At 36.9% G+C, this 20,402-nt stretch overlaps 1 protein-coding gene and 1 pseudogene across 1 annotated transcript in view; both read right to left on the reverse strand.

Moving 5' to 3' along the window:
* PDHX (pyruvate dehydrogenase complex component X) overlaps positions 1 to 20,402 on the reverse strand; it is a 66,310-nt gene that overhangs the window by 13,662 nt on the left and 32,246 nt on the right. Inside the window, exons 4-7 of the mRNA XM_036106932.2 lie at positions 17,497 to 17,696; positions 15,608 to 15,706; positions 6,154 to 6,328; positions 4,403 to 4,550 (exon numbers count right to left, since the gene is read on the reverse strand). Of these exons, the coding sequence (XP_035962825.1) occupies positions 4,403 to 4,550; positions 6,154 to 6,328; positions 15,608 to 15,706; positions 17,497 to 17,696 (622 nt within the window). The remainder of the gene's footprint in view (positions 1 to 4,402; positions 4,551 to 6,153; positions 6,329 to 15,607; positions 15,707 to 17,496; positions 17,697 to 20,402) is intronic.
* Positions 7,538 to 8,014, reverse strand: LOC118544989 (small ribosomal subunit protein uS8 pseudogene; annotated as a pseudogene).

Genomic DNA, 20,402 nt, shown 5'->3' on the forward strand with positions numbered 1-20,402 from the left:
AAACATTCCAATGGAGAGTTAGGGGAAAAAAACATGCAATCAAAGATAAATAATTTTTCGTTAAGCTTCACAGACTAAACATAGCTGAGAAAAGAGTCAGTGACATTGAAGCTAGATCAACAAAAATTATCCAAACAGAAACACAAAGAGAAAAAAAAAGGATGAACAAAAAAAGAATAGGGGATCTAAGAGCTTTGGACAATTCAAACAGTTGAACATTTATAATCAGAGTTCCAAAAATAAAACACATGGAGCAGAAAATATAGTGAAAACTAATGGCTAGGAGCTTTCCAAAATCAATGAAAGACAACAAACCACAAATCCAAGAAGCTGAGAGAAACCCAAACAGGATAAACACAGTTTGTTTATGAGAGAGAGAGCATGTGCAAGCAAGTGCACAAGCCAGGGGGTAAGGGCAGAGGGAGAGAGAATCCCAAGCAGGCTCCATGTTCAGCACAGAGCTGGATATGGGGCTCGATCTCATGACACTGAGATCATGACCTGAGCTGAAATCATGAGTCACATGCTCAACCTACTGAGCCATCCAGGTGCCCCTCATTTTTAAAATTCTTTAAAACACAGTTGATTTGCTAAAGCAAAATATGCTGGGGCTTATACCATAGGTAGAAATAAAACATGACAACAACAGCACAAAGGATAGAAGGGGGAAAATGTAATATATTGTTGTAAAGTTCTTACATTACACATGAAGGGATGTGATAAAAATTTGAAGGTAGACTGTGATGAGTTAAAGAATCATATTGTAAACCTTAAGGAAACCACCACAAAAGAGAGAGAAAGGTAAAATAGAAATAAAATGGAATCAAAACTTAAAAAGTAACCAATCCAAAAAAAGGCAAGGAAACAGGAAAAAAAAAAAGGAAGAAGAGATGGGACAAATAAAAACAAAGGACAAAATGGTACAAAGGAAAATAGTACAAAGCAAAAAGAAAGGACAAAATTATGAAATGTGAATGGTCTAAATACATAAAAGACAGTATAGGATTAGACAAAAAACAAAGAAAAATTATATGCTGTCTGCAAGAAGTCAGTTTAAATATAAAGAGACAGGTAAGTTAGCAGTAAAAAAAAATATAAAAAGATATAAAAACATTAATCAAAGAAAGTTGGACTAACTGTATCAATATCAGATAAGGAAGGCTTTGGGGTAAGAAAGATTACACCAGGAGTGGACAGGGACATTCCATGATACATCTATTCATCAGGAACACATCAAAACCCTAAATGTGTTATGTGCCTAATTACAGATCTTCAAAATGATGTAAAAACTGACAGAACTCAAAGGGGAAATAGACGAATCCATAATTATAATTGGGAGTTTCAACACTCTTCTTCCAAGAATTGATAGAACACACAGGAAACCAGTAAGGATATAAAAGACATGAACACTACTACCAGCCAACCTCACCTGACATTTAAAGAACACTCCTCAAAAGTAGAATACACATTCTTTTCAGGGGCTATCTGGGTGGCTCAGTCGGTTAAGCATCGACTCAATTTCAGCTCAGGTCATGATCTCAGGGTTGTGATTTCGAGCTCCATGTTGGGCTTTGCACTCAGTGCAGAGTTTGCTTGAGATTCTTTCTTTCTCTTTCTCCCTCTTGCCTCTGCCCCTCCCCCTGCTTGTGGGCTCTCTCTCTCAAAATAAATAAAATCTTAAAAAAAAAGTAGAGGGGTGCCTGGGTGGCTCAGTCAGTTAAACATCTGCCTTTGGTGCAGGTCATGATCTCAGGACCCTGCTCAGCAGGGAGCCTGCTTCTCCCTCTCCTTCTGCCCATCCCCCTGACTCATGTTCTCTCCTGCTTGCTCTGCTTTCTCTCTCTCAAATAAATAAATAATCTTAAAAAAAAAAAAAAAAGTAGAACACACATTCTTCTCAAATACACATGAAACATTCATCAAGATAGACCATATTATGACTATAAAATCTCAAAAAATTTAAAAATATTTCAATCATACAAAGAATGTTCTCTAAGCACAATGGAGCTAAGGAAGAAATCATAAAAGAAAGGCTGAAAAGTCCCCAAATACTTGGAAATTATACTTACATTCGAAATAATTCATGGATCAAAAAAGATATCACAAGGAAAAATAGAAAACATCTTGAATTGAATGTAAAGAAAAATAAAACACATCAAATTTTGTGGAATTCATCTAAAGCACTGCCAAAAGGGACCTTAAAAGCCTTATATGCTTATGTTAGGAATAAGGTTTGTTATATTATATTGATCTCAGCTTTAGCCTTAAGAAACTAGAAAACAAAAGAGCAAATTAAACTGAAAGCAAACAGAAAAAAAGAATAAAGGTTAAGAGCAGAAATCAATGAAAAGAAAATTATAAAAATGGAGAAAGTTAATGAAATCAACCATGGATTATTTGAAGAGATCAATAAAACTGATAAATCCCCAGCCAGCTTGATCAAGAAAGTAAGAAGCCACAAATTACTAATATCGAAAATGAGGATATCACTTCAGATTATATAGATGTTAGAAGTATAATAAGGTAACATTATGAACAGCTTTATGCCAATACCATAGACCCCCTTATTCACAGTTCTGCTTTCCACAGTTTCAGCCACCTGTGGTCAAAAGCCCAGAAGCAGATGATCCTCCTGACTTATTGTCAGATGGCCACCAGTAGCCTAATGCTATGTCACAATGCCTATGTCATTTACCTCATGTCATCTCATCACGTGGGCATGTTATCTCAGCATCACAAGAACAGTGAGTACAGTACAATATTTAGAGACAGAGAGACCACATTCACTTAACTTTGATTACAGCATATCATTATAATTGTTCTATTTTATTATTATTGTTAATCTCTCACTGTGTCTAATTTTTAAATTAAAGTTTATCATAAGTATGTATGCATAGGAGAAAGCATAGTATATATAGGGTTTTGTACCATCAGGGGTTGCAGGCATCCACTGGGGGTCCTGGAATGTATTCCTGCAGATGAGGGGGGACTACTGTAAATTTCATTGCTTAGATAACATAAACAAATTCCTTGAAAGACAAAAACTACTAAAGCTCATTCAAGAAGAAACAGAGAACTTATACTTACTTTTAAAAATTGAATTCATAGTTAAAAATCTCCCCACAAAGAAAATCACAGGCCTAGGTAGCTTCAATGGTGAATTCTACCAAACAATTAGAAAGGAAATAAACTAATTCTACCCAAACTCTTCCAGAAAATAAAGGAGAAGGAAACATTTCCAACTCATTCTGTGAGATCTGGTAACAAACACAGAAAAAAGTATCTTCAAAAAAAGGTAAACTACAGGGTTTTCTCATGTGCACAGGTATAATGATTCTTAGCAAATTTACTTTATTTATTTTTTTGAGATTTTTATTTATTTGACAGAGAGAGAGAGAGGGAACACAAGCAGGGGGAGTGGGAGAGGGAAAAGCAGGCTTCCCGCTGAGCAGGGAGCCCGATGCGGGGCTCGACCCCAGGACCCTGGGATCATGACCTGAGCTGAAGGCAGACACTTAACCGACTGAGCCACCTGGGCACCCCAATTCTTAGCAAAATTTTAGAAAATGAGATCAATAAATAGATGAGAAAATTAATGATTAATGAGTTTTATATGGGGAATACAAGGTTAATTCAACATCTGGAAATCAACCAATATAACTGACCAAAATAACAGAGTGAAAAAGGAAAGATTATCTCAAAGGATGCACAAAAGCATATGATAAAATTCAACATCCATTTATGCTTAAAACTCTCAGCAAATTAGGAATATAAATTTCCTCAACCTAAAATAAGGAATCTACAAAAAACCTACAGCTGATGTTAAAGATGGAATGTTTTTCCTAAGATCAAGAACAAGGCAAAAGTCCGCTTTCACCACGACATTCATTACTGTACCAGAGGTCTTAGCCAGCACAACAAAGCACGAGAATGAAATAAAAACCACACAGACTGGAAAGAAAGAAAGAAAACATCCGTTCATGCTAAAAATTCGTTATGTCTCCCAGCAACCTTAGTTTTAACTGATTGCTGGGAGGTACACTGCAAATTTCATAACCTGAAAGTTCACTTTGAAGAATAAATACAAAATTAAAATTTGTATAAAGCAGAAGAATATCTAAGATACACGTAACATCTAAAACATTAAGTTTGGGATTTTGTACTTTCTAGAATGTTAATAAGGACTGCTTTATTCAGGTATCGTACCAAAAAGCATGATTTACTCAGTACTAGGGAACCAGTTTGTTTCTTACAGGAAAAGTGAGCCAATTCTTTTCTCTAGCACTAAAATACATCCAGATGATGAAACTGAAATAAAAAGCTATACAGTGTGCCTTTACAAGTAAAGGATTTCATGACAGTTAGCATGTGTATTGTATTAAGTAAATTTAACTTTACTAACCTTTGACCAGACTTTGTCTAGCTTCTAAAACAGCTCCAAGGTCACAGTCAGCAGTGGCATATGCATGTGGTACGGTACTCTTAGATTCAGTTAACCTCTTGGCAATAACTCTTCGAATATTGCTAGCAGGGATCTCAGTGAATGTGCCCTGTAAAGAAATTGCAATTTGTCCATTAAACCATAAATATGGAAGTGGAAAAAACAAACTCCATAGCTAAAATCTAGTCTCAGTGACTTAGCTTTTGGTAATAATTAAAGATTAATATAGGAAAAGTACTAGTAAAAATTCTTAGTATACGGAGGAATATAAGAAATCCAAAGAGTTTTAACTTTATAGTACATGAGTGTAGAAAATAGTAAAATTCATGTTTTAGTTTTAAATGGGTTGTCTTATGTTACTATGTTTAAGATGATCAAAAAGAAATCTCCCAAGTCATGAATAATTCTCCCGTGTGTGTGTATGTGTGTGAAACAGAGACAAGAGAGACAGACACACACACATACCACCTGTAAGCAGCTTCTATTACAAATATCACTTCTTAATAAAACTCAAAGCATACAATAATTCAACAAACCAACAACAGACAATTCTTACTTATAAATGGCATGCAGTAGAAAAAGATAATTCAATATATTTATAGGATAATCTGCCAAACTATTTCTATTTTGGTTTGTTAATTTAAAAAAGAAATCACATGAGTACCCTATTTCCTAAAACTTCACAATATAAAGTATAGGTGAGATAATAAAATCTTCCTGTAATTCTACTGTAGCTTTTCCACTCTGTTCCTTGAACCTTTAACAAAAGCAGGATGGACCTTAAACTATATGTGATTCCTTCGTTGTCCTTCGCTCCATTCTGGGACCAGATCACAATCACTTCAGAAAAATAACTAAGCAGCTAAAAATACACGTGATTTCTTAGGAAACTAAACATTTTATTTTGGCAGAGTACTTGTTCAAATAGAATAAATGCTCACTATATACCATTAAAATTTCAAAGTCAGGTTTATCTTCTTAATTTGAATAACCTACTTCTTAAAAATGTAAGATTTGATTACAAATAAATGTTTTGTATGTGCAGTCATGAATCATGAATTTACACTAAAAAATTTTGTTTCCCATGAAATTTATACTGTTTGCAACTATTTTAAAATATACTGAAATATATCTCTCCATGAGAAAGAGCAGGATAGGTTTGTGTGTTTAGTTTCTAAGTGCCCATTCAGTTTTACATGAACCTGATTATCCTGCATTTCTTCTGATTGGAAGCAAATGACATGAAAGATACTAGGAGAAGGAGGTAAAAAGAGGCAAAAATGGAATATTTTGACAACAAAAAAGGGGCTGTTACACTGCCTGCATCTGAGAAAGAATGTCTAGCAGTGCAGTCTCTGTAGTTCTTCACAGTGAGACTATCCATTCCCTCAGTCAAAATCAAACAGCCACAGAAGAGGGCTAGTGGCAGCTACCAATTAATAGTACCACACCCAAGAAAAGCTACATGAAAAGTACCGTAATTACAGAGCATACACATATGGCACTGAATTTGGAAGTTAGCACCATACAAACAAATCGGGTTTGCGCTAGGAGTCTGTAAAACAAAGCATTTGGAGTATTTCCTCTTTATCACTTTCAGCTACTACTAAAATGGACTTGTAGAATCACTTGTAAATGAGACAGTAATGGTTCTTGTTTTCTTTCTCACTGAAATCTGAAAAAAAACCCCAAATCTACTCAAATGATATTACCGCTACATTAGGTTGTCCAGGAGTTGATAGCGGTGGGATCATCGGCCGTGGATAAGGTGGCGTAGGTATGGCCTGTGCGGGCAGAGGCACCGTGGGAGTGGCTGGAGGGGCTGGGGTGGGTCTGGATTCGGTAATCTTGCCCGTTTCTTTCAACTGGAACAGTTTGAGAGCATCCCTGAAGATAACAGATAGAGAACCATGATTAGCAACAAGGAACAGAATGTTCAGAAAGCGGAGATGAGGTGTGGGGGGAAGGTACTGAACTAGAGAGATGTCAAGGCTAAAATAATGCAAAATGAATCATTTGAGTTAAGCAAGCAAATCTTATCTGGTCTGCTGATTTACATTATTCACCCACTAGAATACTTGGACATTTTCAAAAACTAAACAATTCAGATTTATCAAAGTATTGGGTGTAGGTATCTTTAAAAAAGAAATTAGTCTTTTTTTGAGGGGGGTATCATCTGATAGATGAACAATTCATAAATTAAACCATAGTCTCATTTTTTATACTTGTCAATTTTCACATGGCATTCAGAAAATGTCAAGTTCATTACAACTTTCATTAGGATATGTACTAAATCATTGGATTTTCTAGTGCAAATTACCCTTTTTATGGCCAGGAAATCACACCATTTTATATTGCTCAATATGTTGTTAGCACCATCCAATGAAATAAACCTAACCCACAGCATCATTCAGAATGAAAGATAACTAAACTAGTAATAGACTTAACTTGCATTAAAAGTATCTTTGGGGGCGCCTGGGTGGCTCAGTTGGTTAAGCGACTGCCTTCGGCTCAGGTCATGGTCCTGGAGTCCTGGGATCGAGTCCCGCATCGGGCTCCCTGCTCAGCGGGGAGTCTGCTTCTCCCTCTGACCCTCCTCCCTCTCATGCTCTCTGTCTCTCGTTCTCTCTCTCTCAAATAAATAAATAAAATCTTTAAAAAAAAAAAAATAAATAAAAGTATCTTTGGTTTTTAAAAGGATTTAATTAGATTACTACATATATCAAGCTTTCGATCTATGCTAAGTTATAGTGGGTATGAAGTAATACAATCTCTTTTATTTATTTTTTATTTTTTTATTTTTTTGCGAGAGAGAGAATGAGAGAGAGCACGAGAGGGAGCAGGGTCAGAGAGAGAAGCAGACTCCCTGCTGAGCAGGGAGCCCGATGTGGGACTCGATCCCAGGACTCCAGGATCATGACCTGAGCCGAAGGCAGTCGCTTAACCAACTGAGCCACCCAGGGGCCCCCTGAAGTAATACAATCTCTTAAACAAAATGGCTTTTGCAAAAATTATAATATCTGACAATTCAAAAGAACCCTTTCCAAAAACAAAATTTTACATTTTAAAAAATGTTTTCTTTTTTGTTCCATTGTGCCATTTTATTTGCACATATGTATTACATCCCTAGAAAAAGAATCCCAGGATTTTCCCTCCTGTGTATTTTTGTCTTGCTTCTTCATGGTCCATGATGCCAGCTGAGGCTGTCAGTACAATGAAACCAAGCTGGCAGGATGGGAGCAGGTTATTCTGCCATTTTTTAGATCTTTCAGTTGTACATCAAATCTGGGGCCGATCACTCCACACTTGTTTAACCTGTCCGTGAGGTTCACAGCAATTTTCCCCGCTCTGTGATCATCAATGATTTCAAATTCGCCAATGTAACCATGCTTCATCATTACAGTGAGAAACCGGACGATGACTTTGGAGCACGGCCTAATAAGAACCTGGCATTTGCTTCTCTTTTCAGTATTGTTAATGCTCTTGAGAGCATCTGCCAGGACATTCATGCGCACCATTATGGCGGCACAGAAAGATGGCAGAAAGAGCTTAAAAAATGTTTTTAATCTAAAAATTTCTTTAAAAAGGTTTTACATAATCTAAAAACAACATCATGGTGACACAAATTTAAAGGCAAATTACAGGGCGCCTGGGTGGCTCAGCTGTTAAGCGTCTGCCTTCGGCTCAGGTCATGATCCCAGGGTCCTGGGATCGAGTCCCACATTGGGCTCCCTGCTCGGCGGGAAGCCTGCTTCTCCCTCTCCCACTCCCCCTGCTTGTGTTCCTGCTCTCGCTATCTCTCTCTCTGTCAAATAAATAAATAAAATCTTTAAAAAAAAAAAAAAGGCAAATTACATTACTTAAATTTCTCAAACACAGTTTATTTATTATTGTTTATCAAAAGAATTATGAGGGGAAAACCTAGCATCTGCTGGGCATATTAGAAATGACAATCATCCTCCCCTAAACAAACCCTTTTACTTAATATCTTATGGCAACATGGTAGAGAATTCTGAGATGGATGGCTCCAATATTCTTGAATGTATAGAATTATTACCTGGTGTACACAGCCCACATAATCCCTTGTGAGTATGGGTGGGCCTGAGGATGATGGATGGGCTCCCATGATTAGGTTACAAGACAAAGGTGATGGACTTTGCAGACCTAATTAAGGTCCTCAATCAGTTGGCATTAAGTTCATCAAAAAGCAAAAGTAAAATTACCCTGGTGGGATCAGACATATCAGTTAAGCCCTTTAAAAGGAACCAGGAATTCCTGGAAGAAGAGATTTGAATTGAGAGAGATTCTCCTGCTGGCACTGGAGAAGGGAATAGGCATTTGTGGAGATGAGTACATGGCAAGGACCTGAGGGAGGCCTCCAGGAGCTGGGACCAGTCCTTGGCTAAAAGCCAACCAGGGGCGCCAGAGTCTCAAAGACTGAATTCTGATAGATTGACTGAGTTCTGATAGATAGAACTGAATTCTGCCAACAACCATATGAGCCTGGAAGAGGACTCCATCCAACCTTTAGATGAGACCCTAGCCCTGGCCAAAAACCTTCATTTCAACCTCGTGACCGGAAGCTGAGAACCCAGCCATGCTGGGCCCTGACTTCTGACCTACAAAATTGTTAGATAATAAACAGGTACTGTTTTAAGCTGCTAAGTTTGTAGTAATTTGTTATGCAGTAATAGAAAACTGACCCAGGCAAGCATGTTCCAACCTGGGGCACATTATTAGAGGAACCCCCCCATAGTACTGATACTGTTTTTAGTTAGGAGAGTCCATGCTTTATACCCAGTCCAAAAAGGGGTCCATGGAGTTAACACTAAGAACAATGAACTTACTTGTTTCAAAATTAAAGAGCTGACACTTAACAAGAGAGGTCAGATTGACGGAAGAACTCTTAAATGTTTTACCATCTTGGATCCCTAATAAGCACTGAAAGTGGGAGTAAAAGTGAGAAAATGAGCCTCTTAAGCCTGTACTGTGCTTATGTTAATTATGTAATCTTACACCAGCCCTGTGAGGGAGGTATTATTACTCCCAATCCATCAATGAGTAAGTAGGCTTAGAGAGGTTAAATTCCAAGTGTAAGTCAGTATTTCTCAAGCACCTACTCTACTGCAGGTGTTGAGGATACAGCGTTAAACAAGACACTTTATTCCACAGAAAAGTCTGTATTAATCAGGCAAACAAATGACAGTAGTGATGTGCTATGAAGAAAATAAAGCAGAATAACGACATGAGTGACAGATGAGAGGAGGGGCTCTTTGAAAAGAGGATGGATGGTCGGGGAAGGCCCAAGGACGTGGTATTTGTGTGGAATGACGTGAAGGAGCAAGCCACAAGAAGAGCTGGGGAAAGTATGTTTCTAGGCAGGGAAAATACAGCTGCTTCTAAAAACAGAAGGCAGGCCAGTGTGGAAAGAGCAGTGACCAAGGAGGAGAGGGTTAAAAGATGAAGCCAGGGCGGCATCAAACCCAGGTATGGCCAACTCCAGAGCCTGTGCATTTGCTACTACTTTTCTCATACCTGTGCACATAATATGCAAATATAAACCAAGGCAGAGTCAAAATACTTTTTTCTCACATGAACAGACTAGGATAGAATCCAGTACATCTCAGATTAACAGCAAGTCTGGGATTGAATGACAAAATGTGATCTACCTAATCTAAAGCTAAATGTAGGACCTCCTGACCATGGCCTCCAACCCGTCACACAAAAAGCGGCACGGGCGTAACTGGAGGCCGTGCTGGTTCTCAGAGCATGTGCCACACAACACGGTGATGGGAATGGAAAGAACGAGGGTGAAGAGGAGGTACGTGGCCTAGGGAATGACCTTATATATTGTTGAGGCTTTTGACAACAAGCTTACTTCTCTTTGGAAGTTAATTTTTAATTTACTTATACTCATAACCAAAAGCACCATTTTCCAGTTAATTATGGTAACATTTAAATGTGAAGTAAATGGCTGCCAATATCCTTTCCGGGGATTTATGCCATGAGCCAAAACCCTAGCCAGATAAATAAAAATATGAGCACTGGGGGGCGCCTGGGTGGCTCAGTTGGTTGAGCACCCAACTTTTAATTTCAGCTCAGGTCATGATCTCAGGGTCGGGGGGACTGAGCCCCATGTCGGGCTCCGTGCTCAGCGGGGAGTCTGCTTGAGGATTCTCTCCCTCTGCCCCTCCCCCCGCTTGCTTGCGCTCTCTAAAATAAAATAAATAAAATCTTAAAAAAATGAGCACTGATATACAATAAGGCCTTCTGTTGATTCAGAAAAAATGCCTTCAACAAAAGATATTTAGCTTTTAAGAGCTCTTACAAGTCATAGCCTAACATTACTAGTCCCTTTCTATTATATAAGGTAATTAAATACATCTAATAAAACCTATTACTAATCTGGGTTTTAAATCAAATTAAAGTTTAGCATCAGAGTGACATATCCAAAACACATCCATTTCTTTATATGGGGATCACCAGTTTACTCTCAGGCATCAGTTAAAAATAAACAAACAAAAATAACAACTGAACATAAAGACTAAAATATTAATGCCTGAATATGTCTATTTAAGAAAAGATTGGTCACATTAAACTGACACATTTTTATTTCATTATCAGCATAACTAATACTATTTTATCAAGAAATAGGCAATTTAGTTTCGTTCTTGTAGTAACTAAGATTCTTGGGTAAAACTGCTCTTGGTAAAGAATAAAAGTAAGGAGAAGTCATTAATCATTACCAAGTAAACAGAAAATCAGTTCTGGCCACCGCTTCACAGTAAACTTTCACTGCTGATTTTACACTTACATACCTCATAAAGTATAAATGTTAACTACTGTTTAATAACAGCCAACAATTTAGTTTCTATAATGCAGAGAATGCTTTTAATGATTTCTGTCCATGAAATAATGAATCAGATTCTACTTGAAGAATGAGGTGGGCATTAAAAGCTCTAAAAATTAGGAGAAAAACAAATACGTCACACTTCTGCATAAAGGCAGAAGATACCCTGGTAGTTCACTCAGGGTAGAACCTTTTTTACCAGGATCCCTTAAAGAGTAATTCATTTGGGTGGGCTATAACTTAGTTTTATTTATTTATTTATTTAAATAATTTCTTTTCTTTTTTTTTTTTAAGATTTTATTTATTTATTTGACAGAGACACACAGTGAGAGGGAACACAAGCAGGGGGAGTGGGAGAGGGAGAAGCAGGTTTCCCACTGAGCAGGGAGCCCGATGCGGGGCTTGATCGCAGGACCCTGGGATCATGACCCGAGCCGAAGGCAGACGCTTAAGGAATGAGCCACCCAGGCACCCCTATAACTTAGTTTTAAAAAGAAATACTGCAAACCTGCTAGACGCTCACCTGTCACACCTATCAGTTTTGATGCTGTGATATGAATACAAACATTAACTACAGCTATGATTTAAGACACAGATACACAAAAGATGTTAGGTTACTGGCAAAGAACTTAAATGTATTCTGTCTCTAACTGCGGCCCCAGCACTAGCTTTCCTAAAATAGTTACATACACAGGCAAAGTCAAGTCTATATGCTTTTGCGCAACATACATTCTGAGCAGTATGTTTGGGCAATATGTTTGCTCTACTGCAACATTTAAAATAGCAACCCTAACACTGAGGATTTACTTCATAAACACACTGGATCAGAGGCACTTCCTCAGCGGTTGGAACTGATTTTTCTATTCTACTTGCATTTTTAGTTGACAGTGGAAGAAGGAAGGATGTCCCTCCAAATTTCAAGAATTTGTGCTAAGGTATTTTGGGGGAAGCTCAGCCTGCAGTTTTTCAATCTCATCAGAAGATGACATTTTTGTAGGCGACAGTAAGCCAAAGTTTTTTCTGAGGTCCACCTTAATATTAAACTTAAAACACAGGCATCTTTAGTAGTATACAAATTAAAAATCCTAAATAATGCATGCCTTCAGGATCGATTTTTCTCATGAAATCTTTTGTAATGTGTCAGATTTCGAAGACCAAAGGTTGACTCTCTTACGGTGTAGAGTTAAAGAATCAGGACAGGAAAGACAACTGGAAATTAGGAGGAGGAAGATGGCAAAAATATTAAAAATATAACTCTACTTTAATAGTGCTTCCTTTGGGTGTGCAGCAAGACAATACTATTTCATTTTCCTTAATAAATACTACATTACTATTATAACTTCAATTCAGGTTAAAAAAAAGTGCTATTTGTTCATCGTATATATAGTAAGCACATATGGAAAGAGAAGGGAGAAAGGAAGAAAGGGCTATTTCATTCCTCTGCTGTCACACCACTGAACTGCCTTCTAAAATATCACCTAGTAACCGACTTCAAAAGGCTTTTCTCAGATCACACGTTCCTTAACTTTTTATCCAGCTCCTAGATATCCTCCAACACAAGAAAAGCTGCCTTCTAAAAGTTTACCTCCTGATTATCTCAATTATAACTACTGCTCTACTACCTACCAAACCTCCCTCTCGAGTCCCGAACTGTCTCCTGCAAGTAACCGTCACCTCACTGATCCTGATGCCTGTGGGCTTGTCAGCACTGACGACAGGCTTCAGAGCTAACATATCACTCACTCCACCAAGACAAATACTTTCCCAAAGCCCTTATTTGTGTTTATGGAGCCAAAATTTCATTGTCCAGACCAGAATCCCAAATTCATTCCTTGATTCGTTGCTATCCTGGTCTATGCTCCCCATTCAATCCTTTATGAAAGCTTCTGGATTCTGTCCTTATAACATTGTCTAGATCAGTAATCTCTACTTCTTTCACCTACATTCAAGCATTTTTTTTATCTTTTATCTGAATTACTTTATAAGCCTATTAATTTATCTCCTAACCTCAAGTTTTTTTCTGCTCCAATGTATCTTCTACAAATATGCAAAATTAATCCTTCTAAGGTACAGCTATGATTACTTTACCAAAGATGTCACCAAATCGTGATCAATGACTAATGAATTAAGTACAGACTCTCCGCCCTATCCCTCAGAAATACAGGTAAGTCTATTTGGTTATAAAGAAAGTTGCTTTATCCCATTTTTATGGAGAGTTTACTAAAACATAGACTGGTAGATTAATAAAATCAAGGTACAAATAGTAGGATAGATGTGGGGGAGAAACTAGGCTTAACTGGCTATGAGGATACTTAATTTTAACATTTTATGGCTAAGTGAAACTTTTTAAGCCCTTTAACTAAAATTTCACAATCTAGAATACTACTTTTCAGTCATAGGTCAGGACAGCTGATCTCCAACTCATGTAGGTATGGCAGGACTCACAGTATGTGTTTAAGAGAACCACATACACATCTGATGAACAAATCAATAAGGCTGTAATACAGATAAATGAGGCTACCTAAGAATTAAACCTGGATTGCTCGCCATAAAAGAAATGCCCCAAAATAAACCAGTGCTTTCTTTTTAAGATTTATTTATTTATTTATTTACTTATTTATTGGAAAGAGAGAATGAGTACAAGTGGGGAGGAGGGGCAGAGGGAGAGAAGGAGGCTCCCTGCTGAGCAGGGAGCCCAATGCTGGGCTCAATCCTAGGACCTTGGGATCATGACCTGAGCCGAAGGCAGACACTTCACTGACTGAGCCACCCAGGTGCCCTAAACCAATGCTTTAATGAAGAGTAAAATAACCCAATGAAAAAAAAAGAAATTTCCGTTGGTCCAGCACTGCCACTTAATAGTTTTATAACCTTTGCTCATCTCAACTTAAAAAATTTTAGCCAGTATTACTGATCACTTTTTATCAATAGTAAATGGGGAATAAGCATATTGCCTTAAAATGTTAGCTCAATTTGAAGAATTTAACATTACCGCCAATAGAAATGTAATACAGGGGTGCCTGGGTGTGCACTTGGTTAAGCATCCAACTCTTGGTTTCAGCTCGGGTCATGATCTCAGGGTCTTGAGATCCAGTGTCGCTTTGGGCTCCATGCTCAGTGTGGAGTCTGCTTAAGACTCCTTCTCTTTCTCCCTCTGCCCCATTCCTTCTCCCTGCTCTCTCTCTTTCTAAAATAACACATACCTCTACAGCAATTTAACATTAGTCAAATGTCTAAAGGATTAATCTTTGCCTTCCCCACTGATTAAGTTTCAATAGAGCAGGGGCCATCTGTTCTCATACACTCTTAAAAGAAACAAAATGTAAACAAATGGAAAAACATCAGTGTTCTTGAATAGGAAGGCTCAGGATCATCAAGATATCAATTCTTCCCCAAGTTAATTGTAAAATGTGATACAATCCCAATAAAAACACCATCATTCCCCTGTACCAGCAGGGCAAATGAATTGTTTAAAATTCATTTGGAAAAATAATAAAATAAGAATCAGCCAAGAAAACTGGTCTATTGAGAAAGAAGAACAAGGATAACTCGATCAAATTTTAAAACTTACTATAAAATATTTATAATTAAGAGTGTGGTACTAAACAATGGTGCCAACTCATGGACAGTTGACTAGAAAAGGAAATCCAAAAAGAGCCAACTGCATATGGAAATCACTTTGATCATACAAGTGACTAAAATCCAAACAGATAAGAATGAAATTATTTTTGAAAGTATATTTCCAGGTTTTAAAAAATTAAATGTGATTACAAGCTTATTTCAAACAAACGTAAAACAATATAAAGGTTCACCACTCTGCACTCTATATATAATTTTTTGCATTTATCACCATTTCTAAGGATCTGGCTTAGTTACCAAATTAGAACTATTCTTCACTAATGCTATAATTACTCTGAAACAACTCTTGCACAGAATATAATTTTGCACTCACAAAAGCAATTGAAAATACAAAAGAACGGTATATGTCCTCTTAAATCTTAACACTGAATAAGTTCTTCTTTAAATACTTTCAGAAAGGGCGCCTGGGTGGCTCAGTTGGTTAAGCGACTGCCTTCGGCTCAGGTCATGATCCTGGAGTCCCTGGATCGAGTCCCGCATCGGGCTCCCTGCTCGGCGGGGAGTCTGCTTCTCCCTCTGACCCTCCCCCCTCTCATGTGCTCTCTCTCATTCTCTCTCTCTCAAATAAATAAATAAAAATCTTTAAAAAAAATAAATAAATAAATAAATAAATACTTTCAGAAAAAGCTGATCATGATAAATAATGGAATCGGTTGTTACAAAAAGCACAAACATACTCTTTAGTGAATATCCCCCGAGGACCAGTGGCTGTGCCCTGGCTAGCATCCAGGGCATGTTTTTCCACAATATTACGGGCAGCTGGACTTAAACGGAACCTAAGAAAAAAACGTGAAGATTAAAAAAAAAAACAAAAACGTGAAGATTAAGGAAACTAATAAACACTCATAATTTGAATCAAATATACCTAAACATCAAGTTTTACTGATAATTAGCAAAATAAAAATTTATAATAAAGTTAAAATGATTCCCATAGTCACAAATAAATTAATCTGTACTAATCTGGTTTATTTTACTACCAAAACATTTTCATACAAAATTAATTAGTTACTATTTCAAAATATTCCTTTAATAAGAGTAAATATTCAAAAGGAGAGAGCTTCTATTTTGATTAATAATTTTTCACATGGCTCTTCATCCAACACATCAATAAGGAACTAACTATACTGTTCCTTCATTTTTTTCTGTGTGGTAAAACGTACCAAAAAAATTACAATTTTAAACATTTTTAGGCGTACAATTGAGTGGCATTAAGTACAATTAACCTGTTGTGCAACCATTGCCACCATCCACCTCCAGAATTTTCATTCTCTCAAACTGAAACTCTGTACCCATTGAACAATAACTCCCCATTCCCTGCCCCACCCCCTGCCCCAAGCAGCTAGCATTCCACTGTCTTTACCAATTTGATTACTCTAGGTAACTCATATAAGTGGAACCATACAATGTTTGTTCTTTTGTGATTGGCTTATTTTACTTTGCATAATGTCTTCAAGCTTCATCCATGTCATGGTACGTGTGTCAGTATTTCCTTCCTCTTCAAAGCTGAGTAACATTCCGTTGTAGGTATATAGCATATTTTGGACACATGGGTTGTTCTCACCTTTTGGCTACTGTGCATAATACTGCTATACATGGCTGTAAAGCATCTCCTTGAGTTCCTGCTTTCAATTCTTTTGAGTATATACCCAGAGGAGGAATTGCTGGGTCATATGGTAATTCTATTCTTATTTTTCTGAGGAATTGCCATACTGTTTTCCACAGTGGCTGCACCACTTTACATTCCCACCAACAGTGCACGAGCGTTCTAGTTTCTCTATATTCCCATCAACATGGAAATTTACAACTCAGCACTTCAAAAACACTGACAAGAACTGACACTGGTAAACTAAAGGAAAAAATTTTTAAAACGGTAAGGGTCTGCATTTTTATTTAAGTTCAAAAATGGTTCTTAAGAGGACCTTTCTCAATGAAGAAGTTTTTCTTATAAAGAAAAAGTAATTTTGTATAATTATAGAGAATGTTAAATAAATGAACTTGTTAAAATTTTCAGAATCCATCAATTAAAGCTATGTAAGGCTGAAGTGAAATGGTGTTTACTAAGTATCGGTGTTATATAGGGACAAAATTGAGCTCTAGTCTGTGTCGGACACTCAAATGCAATATAGTTGTAAAGGAATGCATGTTAAGATGGTAATTCCATTTTATGTCAGTTGTACATTTAAAACTGGAATTCACATTACGGTAACTAGAATTCCATGGACAGAAACATGATATGAAGTCTGGTATATTGAATTCCATCCTGTAATCCTAAAACCTACTTCAAGTTCAACGTGGACAAAGACTACTTGCTTTGTTCTCCACCGGGTGAGCAGGGCTTTCATACTACCTGGAACATGACACGTATTCAATAACTGTTTGTTTGTTGAATGAACAATGACAGTAAAAGAATCATTCCTAGGCCTCAGTCACCTAAGAGAAAAAGGGAAGATCAGCCACTTCCTACATAAGGTGCAAAGATGTTTTAAATATAATGACTGAAATATCCTAAAAGCTGCTGTAACTTTTTTTTTCTTTTTAACATCAGCATCCAAATAAGCATACTCACTGCAGTTTTCCCAATGTGTGTTCCTTTTTGACAGGAGGAGAAATTTGTGGTTCAGGTGGGGGACAAGGCACTGATGGTTTTGAAGCTGGTGATGGAGGACCTACATCTTTGGGGATTTCAACATGTTTCCAATCTTCTCCTTCTTCAACTAGCAAACCAATTAGTGAACCTAGTTGTATATTTTTAGATCCTTCTTCAACCTGTATTTTAAAAAGAAAATAATTGCAGAGATGGAAAGGCTCGTGACCATATGAAGTAGTTTAAATAATTCTGTACTGATTAGAAAGATCTCTTAATTTGAGCTAAAATCTGCTTCCAAGTCAGCCTGCCTCCTCCTTCTACCCACCACCGTCCTTTCTTACCTTCCCCCACGTATACCTTCCTTCACCACTCTTCCCATCCCAGTTATTAATGCTATATCCTGAAAAAAAAATCTAGAATTTCTCCTCTGACAGCTTTCAAATATATAAGAGCAATCATTACCATCTTCCTTTTGATGTCAATCAGTACAAATCAAAAACAGGAGACTGGTTTACTTCAACTATTTGTCTTTCCCAGATAGTTTCTTGTTACAATAGCTTAGAAATTCCAAGAGCTCACAATGAATTAAGTACCCTAAATTAGTCCTATTACTAACATTAATTTAATGTAAAATGTATTCAGTAAACTTAGTCTCTGGAAAAAAGTATATCCCATCATATAAACAGAATTGGTTAACTACTCTGGTTAATGTTGGTTTCTGTCTTTCCCTATACTTAACTTTTCCATATGTATCTATTTACAAAACCTGAGAAATAAAACCCCATGAATTTTTGTAAGTACATCAGAGACACAGTGGTGTCTCAGCTAATCAATCTTTCACAGATAATGCCAATTAAAAGGATAAATAAGATTGAAGTTTAAAAAAAACAAACTTATATGTATTTCAAACATTTCAGCCGCATTAGCTTTTAAAGAAAGGGCTGATTTTTATTTACTTAGTAAGAGAAGTCCCTAGGGGACCTTCAGATGACAATGTTTTTAAATTCAGTACTGGAAGAAAATGTCATTCCTTTAAAATTTTTATTATTCTCTTTCAATTACATTAAATAAAGTTCATTACAGATGTAATTTAATGAATAATAGAATGAGAGGCTGTAGGATGTTCACTAATATAATAACTGTAAGTAAGAACATAACTCCTAAAATGGACTTGACATTTCTGATTAACATTAAATTTGATGCTTATTAGTATGTGCACTATTCTAAAAATAAATAAGGCATAAGTCATGGTAATTAGGAAGCTTTGTAAGTTTACTAATTACTGATGGAGAAGAACAGAAATAATGCTTCAGTGAAGCAAAATATATATATAAGAAATGAGTACAGAATATAAGGACATGTAATGAATTGCAAGCTGTGAAAAAAAACTAAACAGCCCAAGAACAATTTGTTTAGCTGTTTGTCACATCCTAAAAAGTTTTAGTTCTATGTACTACTCATTTTTTTTTTACTATTATGTCAAAAAGATGAGTTAATATTATTTTAAATAAAAATTTTGTTTAAAAAAAAAAAAACACTCAACATGGATCAAGAGTGGACTTCAGAATGTCCGCTGGTAAGGGTTGGAAAGTGGCGCCTAAAGGCCCAGCACGAGGCCGGCGGAACTGGGGAGGAGACAGCAACATGGGACAACAAATGGGAAACCTGTGGCACCTATTTCTCCAGACACCCATACACGGGCTGAACTCCATCCCAAGGCACAGACCCCTAGGATGGAGCCTCTTTCTTTACAAGAGACATCCCCATAGGCTGACATGAATCACCTGCAAATGTGCTAAAGACGGCCCGCCTAAGCTCACCAGCATCCCCGAGGATGTGAGATGCTGACGTCGAGAGACAAAATCTGTACAGCAGAAACTCCTAACAGGGAAATAACTTGAGGGGGTTCACTCCATTAAAGGTGCTGGTAAAAACTCTGTTTTGATTGTGATGTTAAAAAATAATCAGTAAGTTAAATAGTTTCTTCTGTAAAAGTCAAACAGTGTGAAAGCTGCTGACACAGAAGGAGCGCGCACCGCGGTTAATGGAGAGGAGCAGAGTCACATGACTGATTGGGTTTGAGAGCTTAGTAAAATATAATACGTTATATGTTAATAAAGCCTCTAAGACAAGGTATCTAAAAAAAAAAAAAAAAAGAAAGAAAACTTAGTAAAACTTTTCCATCATGGTTTCAACCATTGAACAGTTTGAAACTGTCTATATTCTTTAAGATAAACACTTTAACTTATATGCAAATTAACTTTGGTCTGAAAGGAAGATACATAAGAAACACTGAAGCTGAAAACAAATCAATGACAAGTTAAAAATGCAGAGGGGGAGAAAAAACACTCATTAAGTCCTTGACTAACAGTTTGGCAGTCAAGTGCCAGGCACTGTTCTAGCACTATGTCAACTCATTTAATTCTCCTAACAACCTTAGGAGGTAAGTGCTATTATTATTCAAGTATAGATAAGGAAACTGAAGCACAGAAAGGTTGAAGGACTTGCTCAAGATCATAAGACCAGTAGGTATCCAGCCAAGATTCAAATCCAGTCCGACATTACAGACAGCATTCAACACGCCAAGTACCAAATCTGTAAACTGCATTCACAGGACCAAAATTATCATACAGCAGTTCAAGATCATGCTCCTACTTTAAAAAACAAGCTTAAAGGGGAGAAGATATAGACTGGATTATAATTCATTTAGCTTTTAATTCACGGGGAACACAGACTCATTTACCATTTTAATGCGTCATTTACCCATTTCAACATGAAAATATTAGAACTGAGAATATCTCCCATTTAGTGAATTTGCTCTGAGCTTTGAGGGTTATTTTCTCAATTAAAAATGTTATAGTCTACAGAGAGGAATCAATTGAAGG

This window comes from Halichoerus grypus, chromosome 11 (genome assembly GCF_964656455.1).
Source record: "Halichoerus grypus chromosome 11, mHalGry1.hap1.1, whole genome shotgun sequence".
NCBI lineage: Eukaryota > Metazoa > Chordata > Mammalia > Carnivora > Phocidae > Halichoerus > Halichoerus grypus.